The 25,233-nt window shown below is 33.4% G+C and overlaps 3 protein-coding genes across 3 annotated transcripts; 1 reads left to right on the top strand and 2 right to left on the bottom strand.

The window, feature by feature from the left end:
- Nucleotides 1-3,104: 3,104 nt before the first annotated feature.
- LOC140040187 (uncharacterized) lies at nt 3,105-11,376 on the bottom strand. Its single transcript, XM_072085932.1, has 11 exons — nt 11,299-11,376; nt 9,469-9,781; nt 9,129-9,288; nt 8,698-8,868; nt 8,126-8,217; nt 7,428-7,899; nt 6,674-6,896; nt 6,139-6,228; nt 5,260-5,468; nt 4,537-4,740; nt 3,105-4,327 (listed from the first exon to the last, which is right to left on the bottom strand). The coding sequence occupies exons 2-11, from the start codon at nt 9,768-9,770 to the stop codon at nt 4,046-4,048; spliced, it is 2,205 nt and encodes a 734-aa protein (XP_071942033.1). The 5' UTR covers nt 9,771-9,781; nt 11,299-11,376; the 3' UTR covers nt 3,105-4,045.
- A 3,364-nt stretch (nt 11,377-14,740) lies between these two features.
- LOC140040184 (dickkopf-related protein 3-like) lies at nt 14,741-18,474 on the top strand. Its single transcript, XM_072085930.1, has 5 exons — nt 14,741-15,252; nt 15,894-16,084; nt 16,675-16,915; nt 17,186-17,330; nt 17,745-18,474. The coding sequence occupies exons 1-5, from the start codon at nt 15,036-15,038 to the stop codon at nt 17,851-17,853; spliced, it is 903 nt and encodes a 300-aa protein (XP_071942031.1). The 5' UTR covers nt 14,741-15,035; the 3' UTR covers nt 17,854-18,474.
- On the bottom strand, nt 18,449-25,151 carry LOC140040186 (uncharacterized). Its single transcript, XM_072085931.1, has 3 exons — nt 24,766-25,151; nt 21,941-22,117; nt 18,449-21,198 (listed from the first exon to the last, which is right to left on the bottom strand). Exons 1-3 carry the CDS (start codon nt 24,824-24,826, stop codon nt 20,930-20,932), a joined length of 507 nt encoding a protein of 168 aa, XP_071942032.1. The 5' UTR covers nt 24,827-25,151; the 3' UTR covers nt 18,449-20,929.
- Nucleotides 25,152-25,233: the final 82 nt, after the last annotated feature.

The raw sequence follows: 25,233 nt of genomic DNA, 5'->3' as shown, positions 1-25,233 counted from the left end.
TTACCTTTTTTGGGTAAATAAAAAGAAATCCAGAATGTGTTTAAGAATGATCTTTGATCTGTCTACACTATATCAAATAGTATAATATGACAAAACGTGATGTGCCCATTTATGGACATGATTATGTCATATAACTACTATATATTTGGGCATCACTAACCTAAACACTTGTTGTCAAACTAGTTTGATAGTATAGACAGAACTTTAGTTTAGATAATTATTTTCATGATGCGATGTGAATTTACGTTATTTAAATGAAGTAATGATGAATGAATGAAGCTATGGCGATTCCAAATTGTTTATTATACCACAGTTCTTGTCGCTATGGTTTCTTGTTTATAACTAAAGCCTTTGTATTTCTTGTAGCAACGGCTTTTATGAGGTTTGCTCTGATGTTAATTGTGACATAATAATCTAGAATTATGTGTTAACGATCAATACTATTATTATAATGTTACAAATAACTATAACATTCTTCAGCATCTTATATATTTTAATATTTAAAATAACATTTTCCTTTGAAACGGTGTCATGTATGACAATTATTTTTAGTATTAGCATGGAGGAATTAGTTCCTAACTAATTTCTCTATGGTATGAGGTAGAGTGTTCAATTTGGTTCAATTAAAAAAACAGTTCCTTTCGTCAACACACAGTAAAACAAGGTCATATACATGGCTGCATGCACTCGCGTGCTCATATTTGAGTTAGTGTTTACCGACCAACCGACCGACATAGTGAGCTGTAAAAAAAGTAAATCGATAGAATAAGACATTGAAAAGGAAATACACGAAAGCAGAGTCCGAAAAAGATAAAAATACAAGTTTATCTTACAAAATTTTTAGTTAAGGACCATCAATAATTGACATTTGTTATCATATTTGCCATTGTCTTATGTTATGCAATTTGGTGGTTTCGTACTTTTCTACTGTTTTTTGTAGTTAAATAAATAATAATGATATTCATTGACAAATTTCAGGATCTTTTAGGAAAGATACTTTACTTATAATAGTGTTCTCTCGACCGTACCCAGGTGTACATATGGGTACCTGGTATTAGGTCAAAACACAAGTGCGCTGACTGGCTGCAACATTAGGGAATGCGTTTCCAGACGTATCAGATCCAAAACATACCGGGGTAATGTGAAGCGCTTAAAGTATAAGATTGACGCATTATTAAATATACTATGCCTACTGAAATAGTCTATTTTTATTCCATATTTTAAACAATTAGGACGCCCTCACTTCTACTCTGTTATGAGGAGAATGATGTGCGTTTTTATCATGATCCGATTCGAGAATATTTGTCGTTTTTTTTTAATTCTTATTTTATGTTTCACTTTATATTTGGGTTTTGAAAGATAGTGACGATATTAGATGGACATTTATTAGCGCCCTCTAAATGTGGATGTATTTTTGTAAAATGAAGCGCGCATTCACACTGAGGAAACAAACGGTTCAAAACATTAATAATAATAAACGTTGTTTCCAGCGAATAATTGTTAGTTTTGTCATTTCCTATTTCTCTCTTAACGTTAATGAAAATGTTCTATTTTAACATAACTAGCAGCTGTGGTGCTATAAATACATTATTTGAGCATTTCGAGCTTAAATGTGAAAAAGGAATATTCGTGGTGACACTTTACAGGTGGCGACAGGTGGTTGGACGCTTGTATTATTTAGTGTTGATTGAACTTGAAAACATGTGTAGAAATACCAAAAATAATTCTTTGTACTCAGCAATTGAATGACAAATAATAAAATGTTACTTACCATTCTATAAAGTAATATTCCCGCCGATAACATCCACTTCATGTTATTCCATATCTGAGACTACAATGTAGTTGTCTCAGCTCCATATTAATCCAATACACAAAACAAAAACAGAGTATGAGTTGTTAAACGTACACAGTAAAGCACAGATACCAAAATAGCCTACTACTTTCAGCAATCATAGATTTTCCTGAGTTTAGGGCTATCCGGTTTATCTATTTATTATGTAATCACCACTGACAATTATAAAGAGTATACATTCCCGGACGAGGTGTTCAGCGATGATTCCATGACAGATATAAAATCAGCGAAGTCTTATTGTTGACAATTGTTTAATGTCCAAGAATGCACAATAAGGACTACTGTTCCTCATTTGCATAATCTAAATAACGCGGCTGGTAAAAATACTTGGCAATAAATTAAGTACAGTACGTTGTGGCGCCCTCTTTAGTTGGGTAAATGATGAAACTTTTACGAACGATTTTTACAGCAGCAATTTTGTGGGGAGATTAAGTTCCATTGCATGTAGTTAAATAATGGTCTACAGTTTATAGTAAACAAACTTACTAATCAACATAGCATCTTTCAATAATTTTGGGGTGGAGTAATATCTACGGTTTTATTTTTGGGGAACTTATATCGGAAACGTTTAACCATATAGGGCCTATCTACCGACAGATCTGTGACAGAGATGTAGGCATATGATCTGATATAAATTAATATCACTTTCAATAATAAGTATGCATTTATTACTTTCAATATGGTTCACATGCATATTATATCGTAAATTTCTTTTTCTTCCAAATTCTGTGTACCAATGTCGAACATGCATTGAAAGTAAAATTCAAACTATCTTTCTAGTTAACGCCATCTATCTTATCTTTTCTTATGTTAAAACTTTTAAAACACGAAAAATGAAGAATAATAAAATCCGACTTTTAATATGCCATTTTCCAGTTTTATTAAAGTTATTCACTTCTATAGAAAAAAAACGAAAAAAAAATAACTATTTCACTTATAAAGACAAAATAAACAGTCGATTTTAAACAAAAACTCATATCATTGTCTGACAGACAATTTGAGTATTTCTTGCTTTAAATTACATTTTTTTTTCAGAGAAATAATTTTTTTTGGATCCAGTTTTTGGTCAAAGTGAATAACTATTATGCGACATTAAAATGGCATATTAAACAAAATGTAAACAAATATTTTTTCAGGGAGACAATATATCTTTAATCTTACTCTATTTTAGTAAATGAAAAATACACATTATGTTTTGCACAACTCTCTTTTAATAAAAAACAATTTAAATAATTGAATTATTTATACTGCAGCATTTAAAATGTAAATAGTATATAAAAAATAAATTGTCTATATACTTTAATATAATATAAAAATATATTGTAAAAATAGATTTGAATCAAATGTTTTAACATAATATGGATGGCTATAGTAAAAACTGTACATGATTTCATTTCATTATTTTTTTGGTCTATTTCAGTATATACATAAAAAAAAAACTGAAATTAGGAAGACCAGTGTGTCAACCTAAGTGAACTTAATCACTGTAGCTGCACCGGTTGACCCAAAGAACTTGTAGCGTTCATATCTGTCATGAATAATAATAGTATTAACTACCATTCAAACAACAGCCTATTTAGGCTAAGTGTATTCTTACAGACAGGGGTTTACTGAAATTTAATAGTTACATAGATATGAAAACTACAAATTGTATAAAAATACATATAAAAATAAACATATAAAAATATAAAAATCTAACCTTCAATAATCCATCACCATTCATACTATTAATTTACGGTCTAAATTAAGTTTACAGAGGCTCTATATAAATATATTACTTTATGAACATGCTTCCCAGATTTAAATAATAGTAATGCACGGAGAAAAAATGTCCTGAAATTCAAAACCAACCATGTCTATTAAAATGAAAAGCATAGTATACTGTATTAGAATTTTCACTGAACTACTTAATGGTCATTTGACCACACCTGTCAGTACAGTATATAATAAGTTGAACTTACCTTTTGGGATACCTCTATTAAGGGACACTTTCTCATGACATGAATAAGGAGAAATATATGTTTAAACACTACAGCCAACCTTTATTCAGGGATACCTCTATTAAGAGGACACTTTACCATGGAATGAATAAGGAGAAATATATGTTTAAACACTACAGCCAACCTTTATTCAGGGATACCTCTATAGAGGACACTTTTGTGGGTGTTGACTTAACAGGGTTTCTACTGAATTTCAACCTTGAAAAGCACAATCAGAAAGTTTTGTTACTGTACCAACAATTTCAAAGCTTACAGAATTTGTCCACGACTGTGGCTGTTGGCCACCCGCTTGAAATAAAAAAACACCTGGTTCGATAACGAGACTGTCCGTGTAGACAGCCATGACACGTGGAGGAACCGTAAACATCACTTTCACAGAGCGGTTTATTTGGATTTCAGTACGATTGAAACCAACCAGTTGGTGTCTTGGTACAGGTACAGTGGCATTCTTCCAACGCATGTATAACTGTATCACCTTAAAATGAAAAAAAACAAGAAAACTGTGTTAAAAATAAAAAATTAAACATTTTAATCAACAATTATTCTTACACCACTCCAATTTCCACTATAATGGAGGACAATACCTTGTTTGCCCCTACATTCCCAATATCTTAGATCTGCCTTTGGATACACCCCATTGACTGTATCAATATTCTCAAAATAAAAGACACAAATAATACTAACCTCATCACCAGAATAGTTACCGATGTTAGCAACCGTTACCATGACAGTGGCATTGTCACATGGTTTACCCTTGCTCGATAAGATAGTCAGTGATGTGTATTGGAAAGTTGTATAGGAGAGTCCATAACCAAATTCAAATAGTGGCTTTCCATTAAAGTATCGATAGGTTCTGCCTTTCATACTATAGTTTGTCATTGGTGGCACCTAGTATATAGATTTTGGAGAAATTAAAAAATATTTTCTAACAAGTTCTGCATTTATGGTACACCTGTACAAGGTCATGATGAAGGAAATTTGTTTTAAAGTTGTTGGAAGTTGGAATATATTGGAAGGCTGGTTTTATGCTTACATTTTACTGGCGTTTTTGCAATCTGCATTTTTAATATTTTTTTTTACAATATTTTTAACAGTATTTTAACATATAAATAGTATTTTAACATTGCCTTTTGCAATTTGATGTATTTTGTCTTTGTGTTTTAATGTCTTAATTATGCCAAGCAAAATGAATTACCATTTTAAAGTGGATCAATAAAATGTCTTGAATCTTGATTGTGTTGTGTGCAATGGGTTTAGGGAGACAGTCCCTGTTTGTCAGTTGGCGGAAATATTTCGAGTTAGGATTGAGTGTGGATGGTTGAAAAACAGTGATGTGTATTGGACAGCCTGGGCTGGAATAAAGAGATCACCTCAAATATTACTTTAAAAAGAATAAAAGTATTAAACCTGTTCCATAGAAGCTGGCCACGTTGAGGGCAGTCTTCCGGCAGGATTCGAGTGTGGATAGTTGACAAACAACCTCCTCAACGCTTCACCAGTGGCCTGTGCTGGGAAGAAGCACTCAACAATCACACGCACACTAGGGCTTGACACAGCCCAGCTGACATCTAATGGTCCAGCATTAAACAGCAAAAGAATAACTGGTTTTCCATTAGCTGATAAAACCAAGAAAAAATCATTAAATTTTTGTTTAAAATAGTATCATATTTCAGTATAATCCCATGGGACTAAGTGTGAACTTTGGCAAAAATTGTGTGAATAAGATTATACTCATACAACATTAAAAAATGGAAGCCTGAATTCATCATGAATTAGATATACCAAGAGCATGAGAGTATACTCGTGAAACTAAAGTACATTTTTTTTAGTAGTGAAATGTATGGCATTGCGAAATATCCAAAATCTTACAAAAACTCATTAAAGCAATTATACTGCATACTAATTTTAAGTAGTAGTAATCATATATTCCATTATATGCATCATTTCATAACATAAAAGTAATAAGCTAATTATATATTATCAATAAATAAAAAATATAGATTGTATAGCATAGCAACCATCTGCAATGCTAAGAAAAGGCAATCAAGTAGATCACATTGAAAATTGCTAGTGTATAGTACGATTAATGTCACAGACTTTTTGAATAACTTTTCATCTTTACATATTTACCCTTCGGGCGTATTCAGGCTCAGTTGTTTACCTAGGTAAGTTGTTGATTTAATTGGCCAATGACGCTAACTTACCCTGGTAAATAACTAGGTCTGAACACGTTTTTGAAGATGGGCTTCTTCAGCTCTTAGCTTAGTTTCAGGGCAACAGACTTACCAGCAGCTACAGCATCTTGAAGAAGATTTAATTGATGGCCTGGAAGTTGCAGATCGTATCGATCATTACTCTCTTTCTCTACAGATGTACCTAAAAAACAAGTAACCACCAAAATATCATTTACCTCACAATATTTTAGTTACAGCCCTTTTTTAAATCACATTTACTCACAGAACTTCAATAACACTGATATTAAGAAAACAATTATACATTAAGTTTAGGAAAGTCACATCACATTCTCAATTTTATTTTATGTATTATGTATTTAGGCACATGTGACCAAGGATTACCAATAGTTAATTAATCACTGTCATATCAGATAGGTGGTAATACCCCAGACACAGGGGCTATTTTGTGAACCAGTTCGCCGAGGTCTTTAATGACGAACTGGGTTCTTTAAAGTGCACACGGACAAGCTGTGTACACTGGACCACTGGTTTATAGTAATTATTCGAGAAGACTTAAATTAAGATATGTTTACTACTAAACAATAAAAAAAGATTGTCTTTAAATGAAAGACAACTGAGATACTCACTTGTTCCAAGACACACCACAATGACATCAGCACCCTCAATGGCTGATTTAATTGCATTTGCATCATACTTGCTGCACTTGGCATTGTTACAGCCTGCTGCATATTTAGTTGACACAGCAATGTGACTGAGGCCACCTCTTGGAGTAGTGGTGTACTTAGGGTCAATCGTTGGGGTATAGTCACCAAATAAAATACTTTCAGTGTCTGCAAATGGTCCAACAATCTGGGAAATAAAACAAAAAACAATGTTGAATTTATAAACTTTAGATAAGAATGGAGATGGACGATGAAGATTTTGCTTACGTTATTGAAGTTTAACCCTAATCTTATTTTTGTATGTTCAGCGCTTAGATGTTTTTTTAACTATAAGAGCTCTAAAACTCAGAATTATTATTATTTAATAACGTAACTGTTAATAAAAATATTATGTGTAATAATTTTGTATGTATTTTTTTTGGTGTTAATGATTGATAAGTTATTCTATTTGGGCTCATACTTGGCAAATCATATACTTTTTAAACTTGCCAAATAAATAATATTATTATTAACCTCTATGCTAAAGCTCTGTCTACTCTATCAAACTTTATGTGACTAAAAAATGTAATGTGCTCATATATGGATATGATGATTATTATATTATTACGTATTTGGGCATATCACTACCATATTTGGGCACATCACAATTTTTTGTCAAACTAATTTGATAGTGTAGACAGAGCTTTATACACTGTATTTAGATGCTTCACCAACTTACAGCGAGGTTACCTAGCTTTTTCACAGGTAGTACAGCCTGGTCATTTTTTAGCAAAACAAAACTTTTTCCCGCAGCTACAACGGCCAGTTCTTGATGTTCGCTACTCTGAACATTTGTGAGATCAAGTTTAGTGTATGGATTCATAGAAACTGGATCGAATTCACCTAGTCTAAAACGAGTGTAAAACAAGGGTTTGATTCTGTCTATCAGCTCAGACTGCGTTATATTCTTGTTCTCGACGGCCTTATTAAGTTGCGTGAAGACATTGTCTACGAAGTTGCTGAGTTCGAGGTTGCAGCCAGCCTTCACAGCTAGAATAGAAGTTTCAAGGTAGTTGCTAGTGTATTTGTGAGCTAATGATATGTCCTCTAATGCGTTTTGATCGCTTACGACGTATCCATTGAAACCCCATGTATCTCGTAGGATAGTCGTCAAAAGGTGTTTGTTGCTACATGCTGGGATTCCATTCACACTGAGAACAAAAAATATTTAAAACATCAATAGATGAAATTTGGAAATTGAATTTACAATTTGTTTTCAGCAAATAATTATTATGTTTGTCATTTCCTATTTTCTCTCCTAATTTAAGGTAATAACTGTTTCAGCAGATGTTATAAATACATTATTTGATCTTACACAGGCAAAAATTAATGTTTGATTTAGCTCTTTCAGCTCTACTAATGACATTTTTTACATACCTATTGTAACTGCACATTACACTATACGTTCCTGCTTTTATACATTCATGAAAAGCGGGTAAAAAGGTCATATAGAGGTCACGATCAGACACCTGTAAAAAATACAAATTTAATCAAATTTACATCAGCCTCAATGTTTACATTTTTGAAATGTTCAAAAGGAGAAGAGGAAAAATTATTATACAAATGAAGTAAACCTGAATCATCTATTTATACTGTATATATAATCCACTAAATTGTTTTCTTTTTTAACTTCCTCCAACAGGCAGCAACTCGCCGAATACAGGATGGATAAACTATTTGATAATTTATGGTGCTTATGAACTAAGTCGCATTTGAGGCTTAGGGAGTAGGGTTGAAAGAGTGGTGAGTTACAACCCTGCCACTAGGTAAGGTAAGCATGTTAACCACCAGATGGTTTTAACTTTGATACTTATAATTTGATAATCTTTTGGACCTCATTGGAAACTTTTATGGGTTATCCTGGCAAAGATATCTGGGTTTTATTTTTGCTCATGTCTTGCTGTTTAAAAATTGATTCTCGTTTTATGGCAAATAAAAAAAGAAAGTACCTTTGCATCAAAAGAGAACCTTGAAGTAGGTACATTCTCTGGTCCATCATAAGCAGCGAAATGTTTACAGCCTGCGTTTGCTAACACATAGCGAGGGTCATCACCTTGAAGTCCCTTTACAAACACCTTCACAAGTTCACCGGTCAAGTATGGGTCTTCTCCATACGTTTCCTGAAAAAGAAGAGGACAGAATATTTTGTTTTAATCATACAGTATCTTCTTCCTCTACATATTTTCTTTAAGTATATTTATAATTAATCATGTATAATACCACCAAAGTGAGAATCAAAATCGTAAGGCATTTAATGAAAATGCAGACTTAAAATTATGTGACATGTTTAGAGAAATTTATTCTCATCATCAGAACTGTAATCAACGACTGTGTTATGAATTGTTAAATGACAATTGATGGTTAGCCTTGGGCCTTTTACCTGATTCCTCCCCCATAGTGGATGTCTCATTATATTGATGACTGGGCTGAAACAGCTTAGCCCCTTGTGGTCTCCATAGATCTTGTGCTGGGTATAGTTATTATACTTTGCATGTACCTCAATTCCTGTTGCTCTCGCTACGTCAAACACAATATCAGTGCTAAACAGAAAAGTTTAATTATACAATACAAACTTTTTAATCAAGTAAAAACAAGTTTGGATTGGGCTTATCTGTGTCAACATTTATCTATTCATATTTATTAATTATATTCTATCTATTCTATTTATATTTTTGTCTACTGCAATAAACACAAAGTTGACTAATGGAAAAACAATTTACCTGAAGGTAGCTGCTAAGCCTATAGCTTCTGGAAATGCTGTGGCTTCACCAGCTTGAGCATCTCCACGTAAGCACTCTGTATTCCAACTGTAGGGATCTATATTTAAACGACCAATTGCTGGTGCAGGACCATTGTTATAAGCGCCCCCTTTTGTCATCTGCAGTATTATCTCGTTTAATGTCAATCGGCTTACAAGATCATCAACTCGGTCCTTCCATGGAAGAGATGTGTTGCGGAACGGATAGTCCTCCTCACCGTTCACACAAAATATAATTGATAACAGCAAAAGCATGTATGCCATTTTTTGAGAACCTAAAAAATAAGGCCAGTAAATAAATACTTATGGTAGGGTTTTATGATTATACAATGTTAGTACATCCTAACATTATATTTAATGGTCAATTATTCTTAATATTTAGGCCCTGTTTCTGCTGCCAACTAAATACCGTATATTATACAGTATTTTTTTAATACCGTATATATACGGTATATTTTTGGCAGCAGAAACTGCGCTCATAAAAAATATACCGTATTTTGTATACCGTATTTTGTGGATAATTACAAAATTTGTGGATAAAATACGGTATTTACAAATTTATACCGTATTTTTTGTACCCGTTTCTGCTGCCAATAAAAAATACCGTATTTTTTTTTTACATGACAAAAGGTCACCATTCGTGTTTTTATTTTCTGTCGCTGTCAGCTGCTTTACACACATGTATAGATATATTCGGCGAAAATGTGGAGCGAAGACGTCACAGTTTTACTAAATAAATGTGTGTGGGGAAGCTAAAATGTCTGGCCAACTAAAAGGTAATAAAAGGGACAACCACATTTATAAAGACATTTCTAAAAAAATAAAGCAGGAGTATGGAATAGACTTGTCTCCAAAGCAAGTAAACTCAAAGCTGAAGAGCCTGCGAAAGCAGTACAACATTGCAAAATACAATAACTCGGGGAGGGAACGAATTAATTGTCCCCATTACGATGTTTTCTGTGCTCTCACAACATCTCTATCACTAGGGCTAGGCTGTTGAAAGTGAGACGTAAAACTTCCTTTATTGCGACTTTTAATTATCGATCAAATAAATGAATGGCAATTTGGGTAAAAAAGATGAAATTTAACACGACCACCCAAGAAGTATTGTTAGCAGAAACGGGGTACTAAAAAATACGGTATAAAAAATACTGTATTTTATACCGTATTTTTATACCGTATTTTGAGCAGTTGCAGCAGAAACAGGCCCTTAGTTGTATATGTTATACATTTTTAAATTAAAATTAGTTAATGTAAGTAAAAATACTGATTAGGTTTATTCCAAAACTAAAGACCGCCCTCTGTGATGTGATATTTTTTATTTAAAAAAATTAACTAAATATAATTTGGAAATAAAAATATATATATATAAGTTTTATAGGGGTAGATATACTTTTATACTAGTCTGGAGATTGTATCTACGAGTACGACTAGGGAGGTGTAGATGCAGCCAGTATGAATATTTTATTCTAGCCATTCCCATTACCGTACTGCCTATCTATTATAGTTTTAGGCTGCTAAGCAGTAGTAGACTAGCTGGGGCCTGTACTAACTCAAGCTCAGGTCTGTCTGATACTACTGCTCTTGCTAGGCCTAGCTAGCTAGGCTAGGCCACCTACTACTCGAATCCTCTCTAAGTTAAGCCTATATTGCCTAGCCCTAGTCTCTAGACTAGGGCATATGGGCCGTTTGCCTAGGCCTAGGCCCTAGGCCTAGTTAGGCCTAGCAAAAATTGGAATTGAATAAGCTACACTGTCTGGGTTCGTCACTGTACCTTTTTATTTAAACTTACGATAAAAAGTCACAGTTAGGCCTATTCTTAATCAGAAACTTTGCTTCCCCCAGTTTTTGAGTTTGGTTCTTGTTCTTGTTTTCATGGTCCATGGAACGCCAGCGGCCAACATGAAAAGGAAGCAACAGTATACATCATAGTGGATATTTCAATAAAGTGTTTAACTACACTGATAAGCCTTAATCACTACAATTATAGTATTTATATATGGTTTTTTTTTTATTTATACGTATTCATTTTATTGAATATATATATATATATATATATATAACATTTGATTCATATAATGATTTCAGATTATAACGCACTTAGCCCGTCACGATGTATACAAGAAGATAGAGCTTCCGGATGTTTCTGATTGGTCAAATATTTAAGCCTATTATTATTAACGTCATCAAATGTAGTTTCCTTAGCTCAGGGAGTTGTTATTAGATGGAGTAACAACAAATTTATCAACTGATCTACAGCCAATAAGCGACGAGCGGTATACAGGAACCTCAAAGGATTATGCAGTCAACTGGCACTAATTTCCTGCCTTTTGTTTGGAGTCTACTTTGCCGACGATGCCAGGCCCTCTATCGCCGGGATTCGTCCATTTTGAGTAAAGACTTTCGATGCATTCCTGACAAACAAACATTGTAGGCATGCGCAGATGATTCCTTCTTCGTCTATAGCTTTACAATTTGTTTACGTCATTAGAGAATTCTGCAATATATATTTTACAAAAAACCGCTTTAAATTCCGACCTTTCGTTAAAAAGTTACGATAATTCAAAGTGTACGTTCATCTGTTTGTTTGTAGACCTTCTTTCGTGATTTTCAGAGACTTTTGGTAAGTTTTAAAGTTAATATTTGATATTTTCCGCACGTTTCTCCATTTTAACACCAGCGCTAATATTTAAAAGAGTATGTCTTCTATCATTCTCTTGATATCTTATTTTCTTACAGTTTCTTACATAATCGTAATTTTGGTTAAAATACAACATGTTTTTATAGGTGTGGGCATGTTGTCAGTAGTGATAAACGCCAGCGTGTAATCTGGGTAATTAACACCCTCCGATCGTATGTTTGTTGGCGGCTGGAATCGCCGATTCTGGTGATGCACTAGGTACACCACCAGGGCCTAGGCCTAGCCAGGGAGATGGTCTAATAACAAATCCCTGGCCTAGCCCTCTCCCATAAATAGGCCTAGGCCCCTGCACGTATGCTAGGCGGGGAATTACCTATATAACTAAGCATAGCCTATAGAATAGGCCTATATAATTATAGGATGTCCACTATAAATAATAATTAATATTAATACAATTCTATGACTATGTATGAATGTACTGACTGTAATTTGTTTTGTTGTCTTCCTTTTATTCATTATAGGAATTTGTACTGTAATAATGGAAATACAGGCTATTTGTCGTTTATGTGGGCGAGAGACTGCTGCATCTGACTCAAGACGTCTAATTTTGAAATCTGATTATTCAGATTTAATCCAGCGTGCACTACAACTTAAGTAGATGTGAACACGGATATTCTCCCACCATACAGTTGTAACAACTGTAGAGTAAAACTTGACACATGGAAGAAGAATATGCGCTCTAAAAAGAAGGATGTAAAAATTGGAATAAACCTTGCTGATTTTGATTCCAGTGAAAAACAGACAGAAGAATCTTTTTTCTGTGAGGCAGCAGTAGTTGCATTGCATCTCAAATGGGATACATTCTTTGGAAAGGAGAAGACAAACACATGTTTACAAACATTGTTATTTGTACATGATTGTACATGTATTTATTTTTAAATATGTATTTAATACAATACAAAGAATTAAAAAATGACTCAGTATATCGATTATTTTTATTTACAGTATATCATTCATTAAAAGCCTTGGTTACATTTAGATATACAGTACTGTTCAGTACTTGATTTTTCTTCTGCACTGTAGCCCCTTTCTTCTTTGTCTGTGCAGGGAGTTCCCTGGTCTGTGCAGGAACATCTTTGTCTAGAATTGAAAAAAAAAACAATTAACATAACTCCCTGGTCATACATTTAATCAGGCGTTGTCAATTTAACTCCCGGCATTTGTTAACAAATGAAAAATACATAAATCTTCCCAATTGTCAGTAGTGACAGCCCAGGTCATAATTAATAAATGGAAATAATACTGCATCATCAGAAAGTTGTTTTTATTGGGGTAGGCCTAGCCCCTACTTGACCGTCCCTCCCTTCCTTCCTGATGAAATATTAAAGTTCAATGAATAAATACCTGTAAAAAAAAGGCAACGTAAAAGGCCTCCTTTCTTTCCTAGAGATTCTAGCTAGGAACGGTAGGCTGCAGTAGTATCAAATATTGAATAGGCTACACCAGTTACTAACCTGTTTCTTGAGTAGTAGTACTACTACTAGGTCGCTTAACACTAGGCCTACTTGAGCCAGGCCTATGCCCAATATTATTAACGTCGTGTTGTTGACAGCATTGCTCACAAACCCATTTGCCAGCTGGAACTTCAGAAGATGTGAGCAGTGAGCTTCACACATTCAAAATGGAACCATTCATTAGGACATGCTTTTCCTTCACAAGCGATCATTTGATCGTCAGAACTTTCCCCACATGGGCAATACATTGGCACATTTTCATTTAGATCAACATCTTCTAAATCGCTATCATCGAAATCTAAATCGGAAAAGTCTACGTACATCGGTATAGAAGTCGTCAGTTGTCATTGTGTGTCGCGATTGTATCATCTGGCTTTCTGAAACACCATGACGATGTGTGACGTAGGCCAGAGTTATTCAAGCGAAGCGAAGCAACTTTGACTTTTCTGCGCATGCGCGTGTCATTGATTACGTCAGGGAAAATTGTTTATTTGATGAGGAACTGTTTATCGGGGATTAAGTCTTATCTATTTTACTTCCTGTCGGAAAAGTAGACTGATCAAAAGAACATACTATGATGTTACTCCATCTAATAACAACTCCCTGCTTAGCTTGACTAATTCTAATGGATTTTAGTTCCTATTCATTACAGATATTGATCATTTAAAGCTTAGAACTTAATCACATACAAATTATCTGATATATATTTAACGACCCAAAAGTACACATGTATAAATGATAACAGGTCAAGCATTATTTTAATCGTCATCATCTGTCGCCTACACACTTATGATTACACACGAGCAAAATATAATATAACGCCTAATAAGAATTAATTCTAATAACGTTTATTAATTTGATCTGTCTACCTAAATAAATAGGCCTAGCCGCCTAACAAATTGTAAGAATTTATCAGCAAAATTAAAGTTCTTTATCATTTTTATATTTTTTTTTTAATTCAGGCCTAGCCTACACAACCTTATGAATAAAACGGTCAGCTGTAGCTGGACGGGTTTCTAGGGGAGATATTTTAGACCAGTTTTACTCATTCATTTATTACATTTAGCCTAATTAAATATTTGAAAGGAAACACATCATAAAAATGGGACTTTCTACGTAATTCCGAATCATTGAACCAACTGGCTGCATTTGAATAGGTATAATTATAACAACACGACAATTTATAACAAAACACAATATTCAATCGAAAATAATTATTGATTAATAATTTGTAACATCTGTTGATCGTCATCAGATTGCTGATGTTTGTCACCAGAACAAATAAATAACACAGACTACTTTATTTAGTGAACAACACACATCTAGAAACTTCGAAGTATTATAGGTCTATAGCCTTTTCTCTCCGTTTATACAATGATGACTTTAGTGAGATCTTTCGGCGGTGTTCTTGTACTTTGTGCACTTGTCATTAACCTAGCTAGTGCTGGGCCAAATCTTCTACGTGGACGGCGGGGGAAATTTGATTCGGACATTGTTAATGGTGGGTTAGGATCAAGTTTGTTTGATATAATATCGAAGAGGTTGGACAAGCTTCTAAGTAAATTGAATGAAGTACCGGACGATATCGAAGGTAAATGATTGTATTACTTTTATAAATTTATTTCAAAATGTTGCATTCATCATTTTGAAGGAAAGAAGCAATCTGTGAGGAAGGTTTGTTGCTTCAATTTAAGATGTAGAAAAATAAACTTTCTCGTTCGCCACGAAAATATATAAAGTATATTATAGATAAACAGGTTTTTGAATGTAAATATAATTATATATAGTGTCCTGAAAAGTGGTTGTTGTTGAATTTGCCATTTTAATATTTTATAAAGGGAAGAAGCAATCTGTGAGGAAGGATGGTTGCTTCAATTTAAGATGTAGAAACTGAACTTTCTCGATCGCCACGAAAATACATGTAGTATATTATAGACAGGTTTTTTAATGTAAATAATATATAATATAGTGTCCTGAAAAGTGGTTGTTGTTGAATATGCCATTTTAATATTTATTTATATTATAATATATTATAACGAAACAACAAACTGGTTATAATTCTTTTTATAAGTAAAATCGTGTGTTGTTTGTGTTTTTTTTTTCGAAAGTGAATAACTTATTTAAACTAAATTATTGATCGATAGGCCAAAAATATAATAATTAATCACATCAGAAGCTGACGTATCGTGTGTCGGTATTTTTACCTTACGTTTACTTTTCTTATTTTTATAGATGATGAATGGATAGAATTTTATGATGACGATTTTCCCGTAGGAAACTATACGATAAATGGAACATCAGTAACCAAAGATATGGGAAATTACACAATTCAAACAAATACATCTGTAATTATTATGCAACTACCAAATGGAAGTAAATCATTGATTATGTCCGAAGAGGTTCACAATGTAGACGCAGATTACGTACGTTTTAATTTTTCTTTTGTCTGAAATAAAATTCCGCATTTAGACGGACCTTTGACTGAAATGTTATAGAGAAAAAAAAACACCACCGTACCATTACTATAAGCTTTAATACATATTTTAAAGCGACTTTTAATTGCATTGCACCAACAATAGTCGAATAGATGCGTAAAACCATAGAGATATTAATATCTCTATGGTAAAACTAAATCTTGATTTTCACCGAAAGCCGTGACATTGCAATGACTAGATAAGGACTGGATAAGGACAGACCGCGTGTCGTGATGATGATGACGATGATGTATATGCCGATGATAACGACGACGACGACGATGTTGATGCCGATGACGATGATGATAATGCAATGATAATGATGATGATGATGATGATGATGATGATGATGATGACGACGACGACGATGAAATAAAACCAATGAGAGGATGGGGATGACAACGATAAACAGCAAAGAAACAAAACCGACGTGATGAAAGAGACCTAAGATGATGGCGCTGGCCGACAATAAATAAAACAATGACAACAATGATAACTAATAACGATAATGATGTTGATGATGACGATTTATTTTTCAGAAATGCTCCGAGGATTCAGACTGCACGGACGATCACTTCTGCATGGACGGCGGTTTCTATGGATCAGAGTGTCGGCGTTGTCTCATCGAGGACGGCATGTGTAATCGTCATGAGCAATGCTGCGCCGATTCTATTTGCTATTTTGGTCAGTGCAACTCCAACAAAGTAGCGGGCGATATCGGAGCCACCTGTATGGAGAATGAGGATTGTGACGACAACATGTGCTGTGCCGCTATGTCAGGTTCGTATACGTAATATTATTTTAATTTGCCTATTTAGCCAAATTAGCCTATTTAATTACCGGTATAGGTTAGCGTTGTTTCGTTTATGGACGTTATCGTCTCGAAGGGCTGTTAACGACGGAAACGAACAGTAACAGTTTACCAAGATATACCTAAAGCTACGCAGGAATCTGCGTGTTTTACGGTGAAGATAACATCGATGTAATACGCCTACTGTACATTAACCAATATTCCTGGTTTTCATAATTTCTCTTATTTGTTTTCCAAAGATTCATTAATAAAAGTTTGCAAGCCGCTTGCCCGGACGGGTGAACTTTGTGACTCCGGTTTTCAGAGTTGGTTGAATTCTATTTTGCCCAATTCACCACCGACTGACTGTCCCTGTGAAGACTCGCTAGTGTGCGAAGATGTCGGGTAGGTACCGTATATTATAAAGATATAAATCATACCGGTACTTTATTTGCAACTGAGAGACTTTAAATATTAATGATGGCTTATTTCACCGATGGCAGAAAAATGCATTTTCTATTATTATTACTAGGCCGGTTTTCCGCACATCAAAATTGCGTCACGTAAATTGACGAATGAAATTAACGACGAATTTAAATTTAAACCGAACGCTTTGATCGGTTGAATCTTTGATACACTATAATTTTTGTTAACGACAATTTCTAGGCCTTATTTCAATAGTTTTTTCATTGTTCCGAAGAAAAACGTGAGATGTGCGACATTGTTGCGTTACATCCTTGTGTTGTGCCTCTCCAGTGTCAACCAAGCTTAAATAACAATTATGTATTGAATTTGATTATTATTGGTAATTTCTTTCAGCTTTTTTTCATCTTACAATGTCTGCGTCAAAGGAGACCGTGGAGTTAAGCGAAATTCCGAGAGCAACATTGACATGGATACCATCGACAAGTTACGATTCAGCCCATAATATAAACAACGGACTTTCATATTAAATCATGTTTGGTGCGTTCACATAGCACTGTATAAATTGTATGACGCATAGCTAGTTTTTGCTATAAAAAATGTTTCTTGCGTAATTAAACTACGTTCATATACTATGGAAGTGAAGTTTTCATTTTAAGTGAATTAAATTCCTGTATCTTGATAATAGGACTACAACTATAAACTATAAACATGCTTGCAATGTATACGTGGTGTCATAGATTGTAGTGTTTTCTACAGGGTTCATCGCTACACAATATAAACCCAGTTCACACGGTTTAGTATTAAATATTTGCTTTTATTTTGTTTGCTTCGTTGAAACACCCACTTTTCCTGTACATTCCAATATCAGTATTCAACAGAGGGTTAGATTAAGATAGTCCTAGTATTCTTAGTTTAAACTTCAAATTATGATTTTAAATTGCAATAAAAATGATTCGTATCCGTATTAATAAAAAAAAGTTAGTTGGATTGAAATCTAAACCCGTTAGGCATAAGCATCAGCTCAATTTAATATATGGTATAAAAGTAAAAGCATCTAACAGTAGGACCAATGATTGTGAACGCGGTATTTAATTTTGTTCAAAAATAAATAACTTTTTTCTGACGTGTTCACATTTTGTAGTATTTTTGTTGTTTATTGTCATAGAGAAAAGGGAAAACCCCAACAAGTGTCCCCTAATGGATGTTTCCGTAATAGACAGGTTGACTGTAGCATGGACCTATTTCCATGACTGTAGTGTAACCACATTGTAATATTACTCTTTCCTGGTCATATGCCTTTCCACATCTTACGTTAAAAAGGAAAGGTGTATCTAACGATCCTTTAACAGTATTACGGTATATTAAAAACAAACACAACTAAGTATAAAGGCAAATTTACACAGACGAGCGGTAACAGTTATGAGCGGAAAACTTGTCCCACTACTACTCACTAATCTGTATCTATCCTCAGAGGAAACCACCCGTCCGCTAAATGAAAGGTCATAAGGAATAACAGATTTATATATTTGTATTCCGTTAACACTCGTCTGTGTAAATTGGCCTTAGTGAATACCTTCGGGATCCAACAAAATGTGCCTTGAATAGAGGTTGTCCGTAGTATTTTATATTTCCTCTATTTCGTATCTCGGAAAGTGTTCGGTTATAAGAGGGACTGGGGGGGGGGGGTGTCCTCTAAATTGGGGGGGGGGGGGAGGGGAATGGTTCTACTGTACACTATGTATTACAAGACAAACAGAAGCCTAACTAATCTAAAAACGGAAAAGTACATATATTGGATTAGCAATCCTTTACCACTACAGACATAATGGTACATACCGCACGGTATAAAACAAACGAAACTACATAATTTATAACTAATATAAATTAAAATCGTAATGAAAAAACTATTTCATTCTTCTGTATGTAAGTTTTATATAGGGCCACATTTGTTAGATACTTTAACAACATTTCTGACATCAGACATACAATTTACATCGGATCACATTGAATCACTGGTAAAAGATGCACTTCTTAAGATAAGTGGATTTCCCAAATTTTCTAGTGAAATCCCAAAATGACTTAATGGCATACCATAATTATTTACTCAGCCTTTTCAATCTTCAATACAGTACATTAACTTTAATAGTATTTATCTACAGTATTAAAACTCCATGTGATTAGGTAATGAGATTGTATGCAGCATTGATTCAGTAAACATATAGATTAGTTTATCAAAAAAAGTTCAGTAATTCATCAAATAATATATAAAATGTATGCATTCAAAATACATGATTTAAATTTAAATTACGGTTGATTTTACACATTGAAAACCTACTAAATTGCATATGATACAAAGGTGCTAACATGACTGGAAATCATTGAGCATGTTTGCAGATATAACTTAACTTATTTAACAATTATTAATTAATTTAATTAACAAAAATCTAGTCATTAGTCTAAAAATAATTGCATAATGAATTAAAATATACAGGAATGCCATTCTGCACTATACAGGGACTTTTGCCCAGTATAACAGTTTGAAGAATATTAGTCTTAAAGCAATTTTTGTACTATTATTAAATTACACTTTTACATTACTACAACTTCATAAATTTACAGTCAATTAAACAGTCTCATGATTGTTTATATAAATAGTATGAAATAAATAAATATGGCAAACAATGTTAGAGAAAACAATCCCAGATTTCTTCTAGTTGTACAATACATTTCAAATTGTACTTCGCCTAAAAGTTTTAAAGCTTTCATAATAGATGGCAAAAGCACCTAAAACATGATGGGTTTTTTTATGAATAAAATACCTATATATATATATATATATAAATCAAAGAGCTCCATAGGCAGGATATAGAAAAAAATCAAGATCAAATAAGTTAAAACTGCCTCAATATATATATATATATATATATATAAACACATTAGGCAATGAACATTAATTCGAAACCGCCCGGTGATATACTGAAATTTAATTAATTAATTTGAAACGATAAATATATAAAGTCTTGCCTTTCTTACCATAATACCATCAAAAAATTGGAATCTTGAAAAGTAAAGAGCTTATTTGTTTTGTTTATATATTTAGGCAAATTGCCAAGAAGGATAACCATAAGCAAATTCATTCACTATCCTAAAAGTGGCAATCCCGTTCATATATATGTTCACATACACAAGATACATAAACAAAGTCTTATTACAAGTCTTTGAGAGTGGAGTTGTAAATTGTCATTAGAAAAAATCCTGACATGACAGGACTTGGACCCAGGACATTTGGATTGGCGGCCAATCATCATAAACATCAAGCCACAACTCTGATGCACACGCAACATATTGTTAACTTGGTACCTTCAATGTCAAATTTTAAAACAAGTCTGTAATCTTTAAATATTCCATCAATCTAAAACGCAGATAACTGGGTGTATCTTTCTAATTTTTTTACACAGAAATTTCTTTACATTCACAGTGTGAAAGCATACTGTTATCCCAGGAGATTCTGTAGTCATGTTTTTGTGTTAGAAGGTGTGAATCGGATACGGCAAATTGATGCAATCCTTTCTTGCCATTTATGTTTCATACTGTCGGACCCATCCTGCAAAATGCCCTGCGATAAAACTCCGGGTTTTACTAAGAATGTTTTCTGGATTAGCAGCGGTCTTCAAAACGTCCTTGGTGAAGCGTAGAACAAGAGCGACTTGTTGAACCTCCGAGTCACCCACTCGCTCCGCCAATAAACTAACAACCTGGCTGTCGAAGCTCGTCTTTGGGTTGAATTTTGGTAGTTTATATTTTTCGTTCACGTTATCTCCAATCTTCGCCAGCATCTTTGCTATATCTGAAATTATTAATAGCTACTATGTGAATACTAAATTTCCTTTTTAAACATAGACTATAAAATTCTAATCGAATGCTTATCAGCGAGCCTAAAAATAGTTATTATCCATTATTAGTTAATAATGATCAAAACGGTAGAAAAGGAAGAAATATACACTACAATATAAGGCTAATTGAAGATATACCCCAACAAAAAACACTTTCATGTTTGAATGGAAAAGTTAAGGAATAATGGTCAAAACTGTGTGGACTTTAGGTGGGGCAAAGAAGTTAGATAACAAATCATTTGGAAGGGTGCCATATAATGATTTCATTAAGCTAGCTGGGAAAAGTACAAAGAAAACTAGATTTTAACTCGTCACTACGGAGGAGTTAGGTTATCCGCCGCGCGTAACTTTCTGTAAAACATTCTATTTCTTTCCACAGAAAGTTAGCGCATGATATAAATTACACTTTGTTAAGTTTCAATTTAAATTGTTATATGGTTTTCGATCTATGTTAAATACGTGAAATTTATAAAATCGCGCGTAACTTACTCTGCGCGACTCTAAAGTCATATAACGAAGTTTCTTGCACATCTAGAGATAGAGGTCAATCTTCTGACAAAGTTATCTCATCTTATGTTAACAAGAATTAGACATACGCTGCCAACAAAATTCGTTGAAAGAAAGAAGAATAAATAAGGAAAAAAAAAATAACAAGGGTTATCTGCAAAGTGCGGATAACCCCAAAAATTACTGTACCTTCAAAATTTGTCATGGCATCATCGTGCGATTCTTCCACATTATTGTCTCCATCCACCATGTCATAGCCTCCGTCACCTCCACCCACCTGTAGCCATGATGTGGCCGAGTTATTCATGTTTATACTGTTTTTGTTCGTTGTTTGATAACTGACCATTCCATCTGGAAAATCTTTACCTGTTTGTTGAAACAGTTAAACCTAGTTATAGTTTTGGTGAATATGATCAGGTGAATATGCTGAAAACAGTTTTTAGAAATAGTGATTCTAGTTTGTAATGACATTTAGTTACAATCAACCACAATAAAAATTCTTAGGGTAAATAACACTATAAGTTTTAAGCTTTCATTCTCATAATAAAATTCCTTGCCTTTATCATTATATTTAGAATTTCTATAGAAAGTTTAACAAAAGAATACCTGGAAAAGGAAACAATATAAAGCATTTGATCGGCATTGAGAGAAATTACTTACTATTTTAAGAATTAAGTTATTTTAAATGAACTGTAAAGATAAGATAAGATTACAATTTCATTTCCAAGTAATTTTGAATAAAAATATTTACTTTGTAGCAAGCTGCAGGTAGATTATTACAACACATTATTCTATGTGTTGGTATATGTACTATGTCTATGGCGAGGTCTGAAAGCCCTTGGGGCACAAGAGAGCCATGCATTGTATTCATGATAGAAAACCTATTAAGGTAAAAAGACAATTCTAGACTTGCCCAAGTATCTAGTCTTTCTTTATGTTGTTCAATGTTATTATTCGTACTGTATGTGCTAAGTCGGTGATTTTTGTCAGTATTCTAGTTTGAATATTATAAATCTGAAATCTACTAATAGTAAAGACAATTCCTATATTTTAAAATTGAATTTTTTTTTTCACTTTTCTAAACAATCTAATATATTATTTACAATACTTTGCACCACCAATGTTAGCAATGTGTAGTAGTAAATGATCCAGTAAAACCGTATTAAGAGGACACATTTACTGTATGATTTGGGATCCCACAAAGTGTCTCCTTAAATAGGTGTGTCCTCTAAATAACTGAACATAAACATATACTTTCCCATGTAATGTTTTACTGGAAATCTTCCCTTAATAATGTAGGGGTATCTCAAAGGATTCATATTTTTAAAACTAGAAATTTAAAATTTAGATTCCTGAATTAGTACCTAAAATCAAACATTTAAAATTTACATAATAACCTTCCTAGCTGTTAAAATCAATAACAATTATTATGAAGGGCAAGTTATTACATAATAAACACACTGTGTATCTATGGTAACTAGTACTGAACTATGCACTCGTTCATTTGCTGTTATCAATATCAGCTTATCAGTGAATTTTTCATATAAAGTCGATATTATAAATTAGGTGTGAAGTAGTGTACTGTACCTGCCAACTTTTTCAGTGGCCAATGCACGAGACATTACATCAAAATTATATATAGCACCCTCTATGTTATAATAACTCAAAATAATCGAGAAATAATTTTTCGCAGAATTCAGTTCTGTTTTCCTGTACTACCATAACCATGCAATACTTGTAGGTCAAGGCTAATTATGCTCAAATTAATTAATAACGTGTAGTCCTAGGTTATTTTATCAAAATACGCAAGTTAATTTCAAAACAATGTTTTTCTGAATATTTTTTATGGATGCGCAAAAAATAGCCACATATACAATACATGAGGCATAAAAAAAATCGGCCCTCATGCGTGAGAGGTGGCAGGTATACAGGTGTAAACATTATGTTTTAGAGAATGTTAATTTGTTTTCTTTACATATTTCATTTATATCCAGTGTACAAAGGAGGAAGAGTGAAATCTCTAGTCTTAGTGAACCAATTGAAAATATTCAATATACCTGGATGAATTAGATATACTCATTAACATTGAGATAATATTACAGTACTTCCCAGGTAAGCTGTAAAGCCTTGCCTAGGTCAGTCAGTAGCATTATTCTAATTCAATGCTGCATAGTAGTAGCTTGTTAAGAAATTACTCTAAAATAAGACAATGTGTTCACAAGGAACAAAGAATATTTTAAAGATATCATTATTTATTTTAATTTATGTATGAAACTAAAATGCACTGAAAGTTATCACAAATTATTTGAAAAAGAAAATATTTATGTGCCATAAAAACATTGTTGTCTGAAATGAACACAACTAGGCAGATGGCCAAACCAAGGCCACATAATTAATCACAATAGTTTATAAAATATTATAATTTTTGAACTTGCATCATAATAAATACAAATATTTAACATTGTAAATATTTTAGAGTGGAATGATGCACCGCAATTGAATTAATTTTTTTAGATTTAATCACTACTATACAGCTACCCATATTATGGGCCATATTATTACACTTTTTCCAGCATATGATGGATAGGATAGTGGGCATTTAATTTTATACCATGTGTACTGTAGCATCACATTTTTAGATATAATTATTATTTATTTGTTTGATGTAATTTTGAAGTAAAAAACTGTCAAGATTAAATTTGTGCGAGAGAGTACAATATTTAATACTGTCCAACATAGGCCTATTCTAGCTCTTTAGGCCAAGAGTAGGCCTAGGTACAGTTAAATAAATGTTTTCCTAGGGGCTTTGTCTACAGTAGTAAAAAATAAATAGGGTAGGACTAACCTATAAATATATAACATCTATACTGAAAAATACAGTAGTAAGTAATCTCCTGAGTCCTACTATTAAACCATGGAGTGTAATGATTAAACCATGGAGAAATGATTAAACATAGCTACTGTATGTTTAAATATATTATTATTAAATAATAAATACATATTGTATATCTTACCGGATTCTTTCAATACATCAGCAAAATAAAACCCAAGAATGTGGGCTAACGGATCTGACATGCTTGATGATAGGTGTTGCAGTTAGGCCTACTACGTACTTGTACTTTAGGCCTAGGCTACTCCGGCCTCACGACAAAGCGATTTAGTAGTACTAACTGACTGAGCTAGATGGACGTCGTTTATTGTGTAGGCCGCCTACAGACAAGTGAGTTTTGCTAGCTAAAGGCTAGGCCTAGCCGATTCTACTACTATACTACGGTTAAGTTGAGAAAAAAGGTATTGACTCGAAGTAGTTAGCGTTCGATTAAATACACCAACAACAAGAATGATTTCCAATAAAATTCAGTGAATTTCCGTGTTTGTTTCGTCGAATATGTGTTCAGTGTTTGCATCTCCCGCGATTGCGCTAGATTTTTGGCGTATTTATGTGCAGCAGCATGCGCAGTAGTTCCACCAACGACATGAAT

This window comes from Antedon mediterranea, chromosome 2 (genome assembly GCF_964355755.1).
Source record: "Antedon mediterranea chromosome 2, ecAntMedi1.1, whole genome shotgun sequence".
Classification (NCBI taxonomy): domain Eukaryota; kingdom Metazoa; phylum Echinodermata; class Crinoidea; order Comatulida; family Antedonidae; genus Antedon; species Antedon mediterranea.
The sequence above is the reverse complement of the archived record's forward strand: the minus strand, read 5'-3'. Positions and strand labels throughout refer to the sequence as shown.

Bases quoted from the DNA above. Each gene is read 5' to 3' on its own strand.
- LOC140040187 (XM_072085932.1), bottom strand. From the start codon at position 9,770: ATGGCATACATGCTTTTGCTGTTATCAATTATATTTTGTGTGAACGGT. The intron at 8,869-9,128 runs GTAAAAGGCCCA...CTTCTTTTTCAG, and splicing joins CACTATGGGGGAGGAATCAG to GAAACGTATGGAGAAGACCC. The intron at 6,229-6,673 runs GTGAGTATCTCA...CTTGTTTTTTAG, and splicing joins TGTGGTGTGTCTTGGAACAA to GTACATCTGTAGAGAAAGAG.
- LOC140040184 (XM_072085930.1), top strand. From the start codon at position 15,036: ATGATGACTTTAGTGAGATCTTTCGGCGGTGTTCTTGTACTTTGTGCA. The intron at 15,253-15,893 runs GTAAATGATTGT...TTATTTTTATAG, and splicing joins AGTACCGGACGATATCGAAG to ATGATGAATGGATAGAATTT. The intron at 16,916-17,185 runs GTTCGTATACGT...TGTTTTCCAAAG, and splicing joins GTGCTGTGCCGCTATGTCAG to ATTCATTAATAAAAGTTTGC.
- LOC140040186 (XM_072085931.1), bottom strand. From the start codon at position 24,826: ATGTCAGATCCGTTAGCCCACATTCTTGGGTTTTATTTTGCTGATGTA. The intron at 22,118-24,765 runs GTAAGATATACA...TTCAACAAACAG, and splicing joins TGATGTATTGAAAGAATCCG to GTAAAGATTTTCCAGATGGA. The intron at 21,199-21,940 runs GTACAGTAATTT...TAATAATTTCAG, and splicing joins TGCCATGACAAATTTTGAAG to ATATAGCAAAGATGCTGGCG.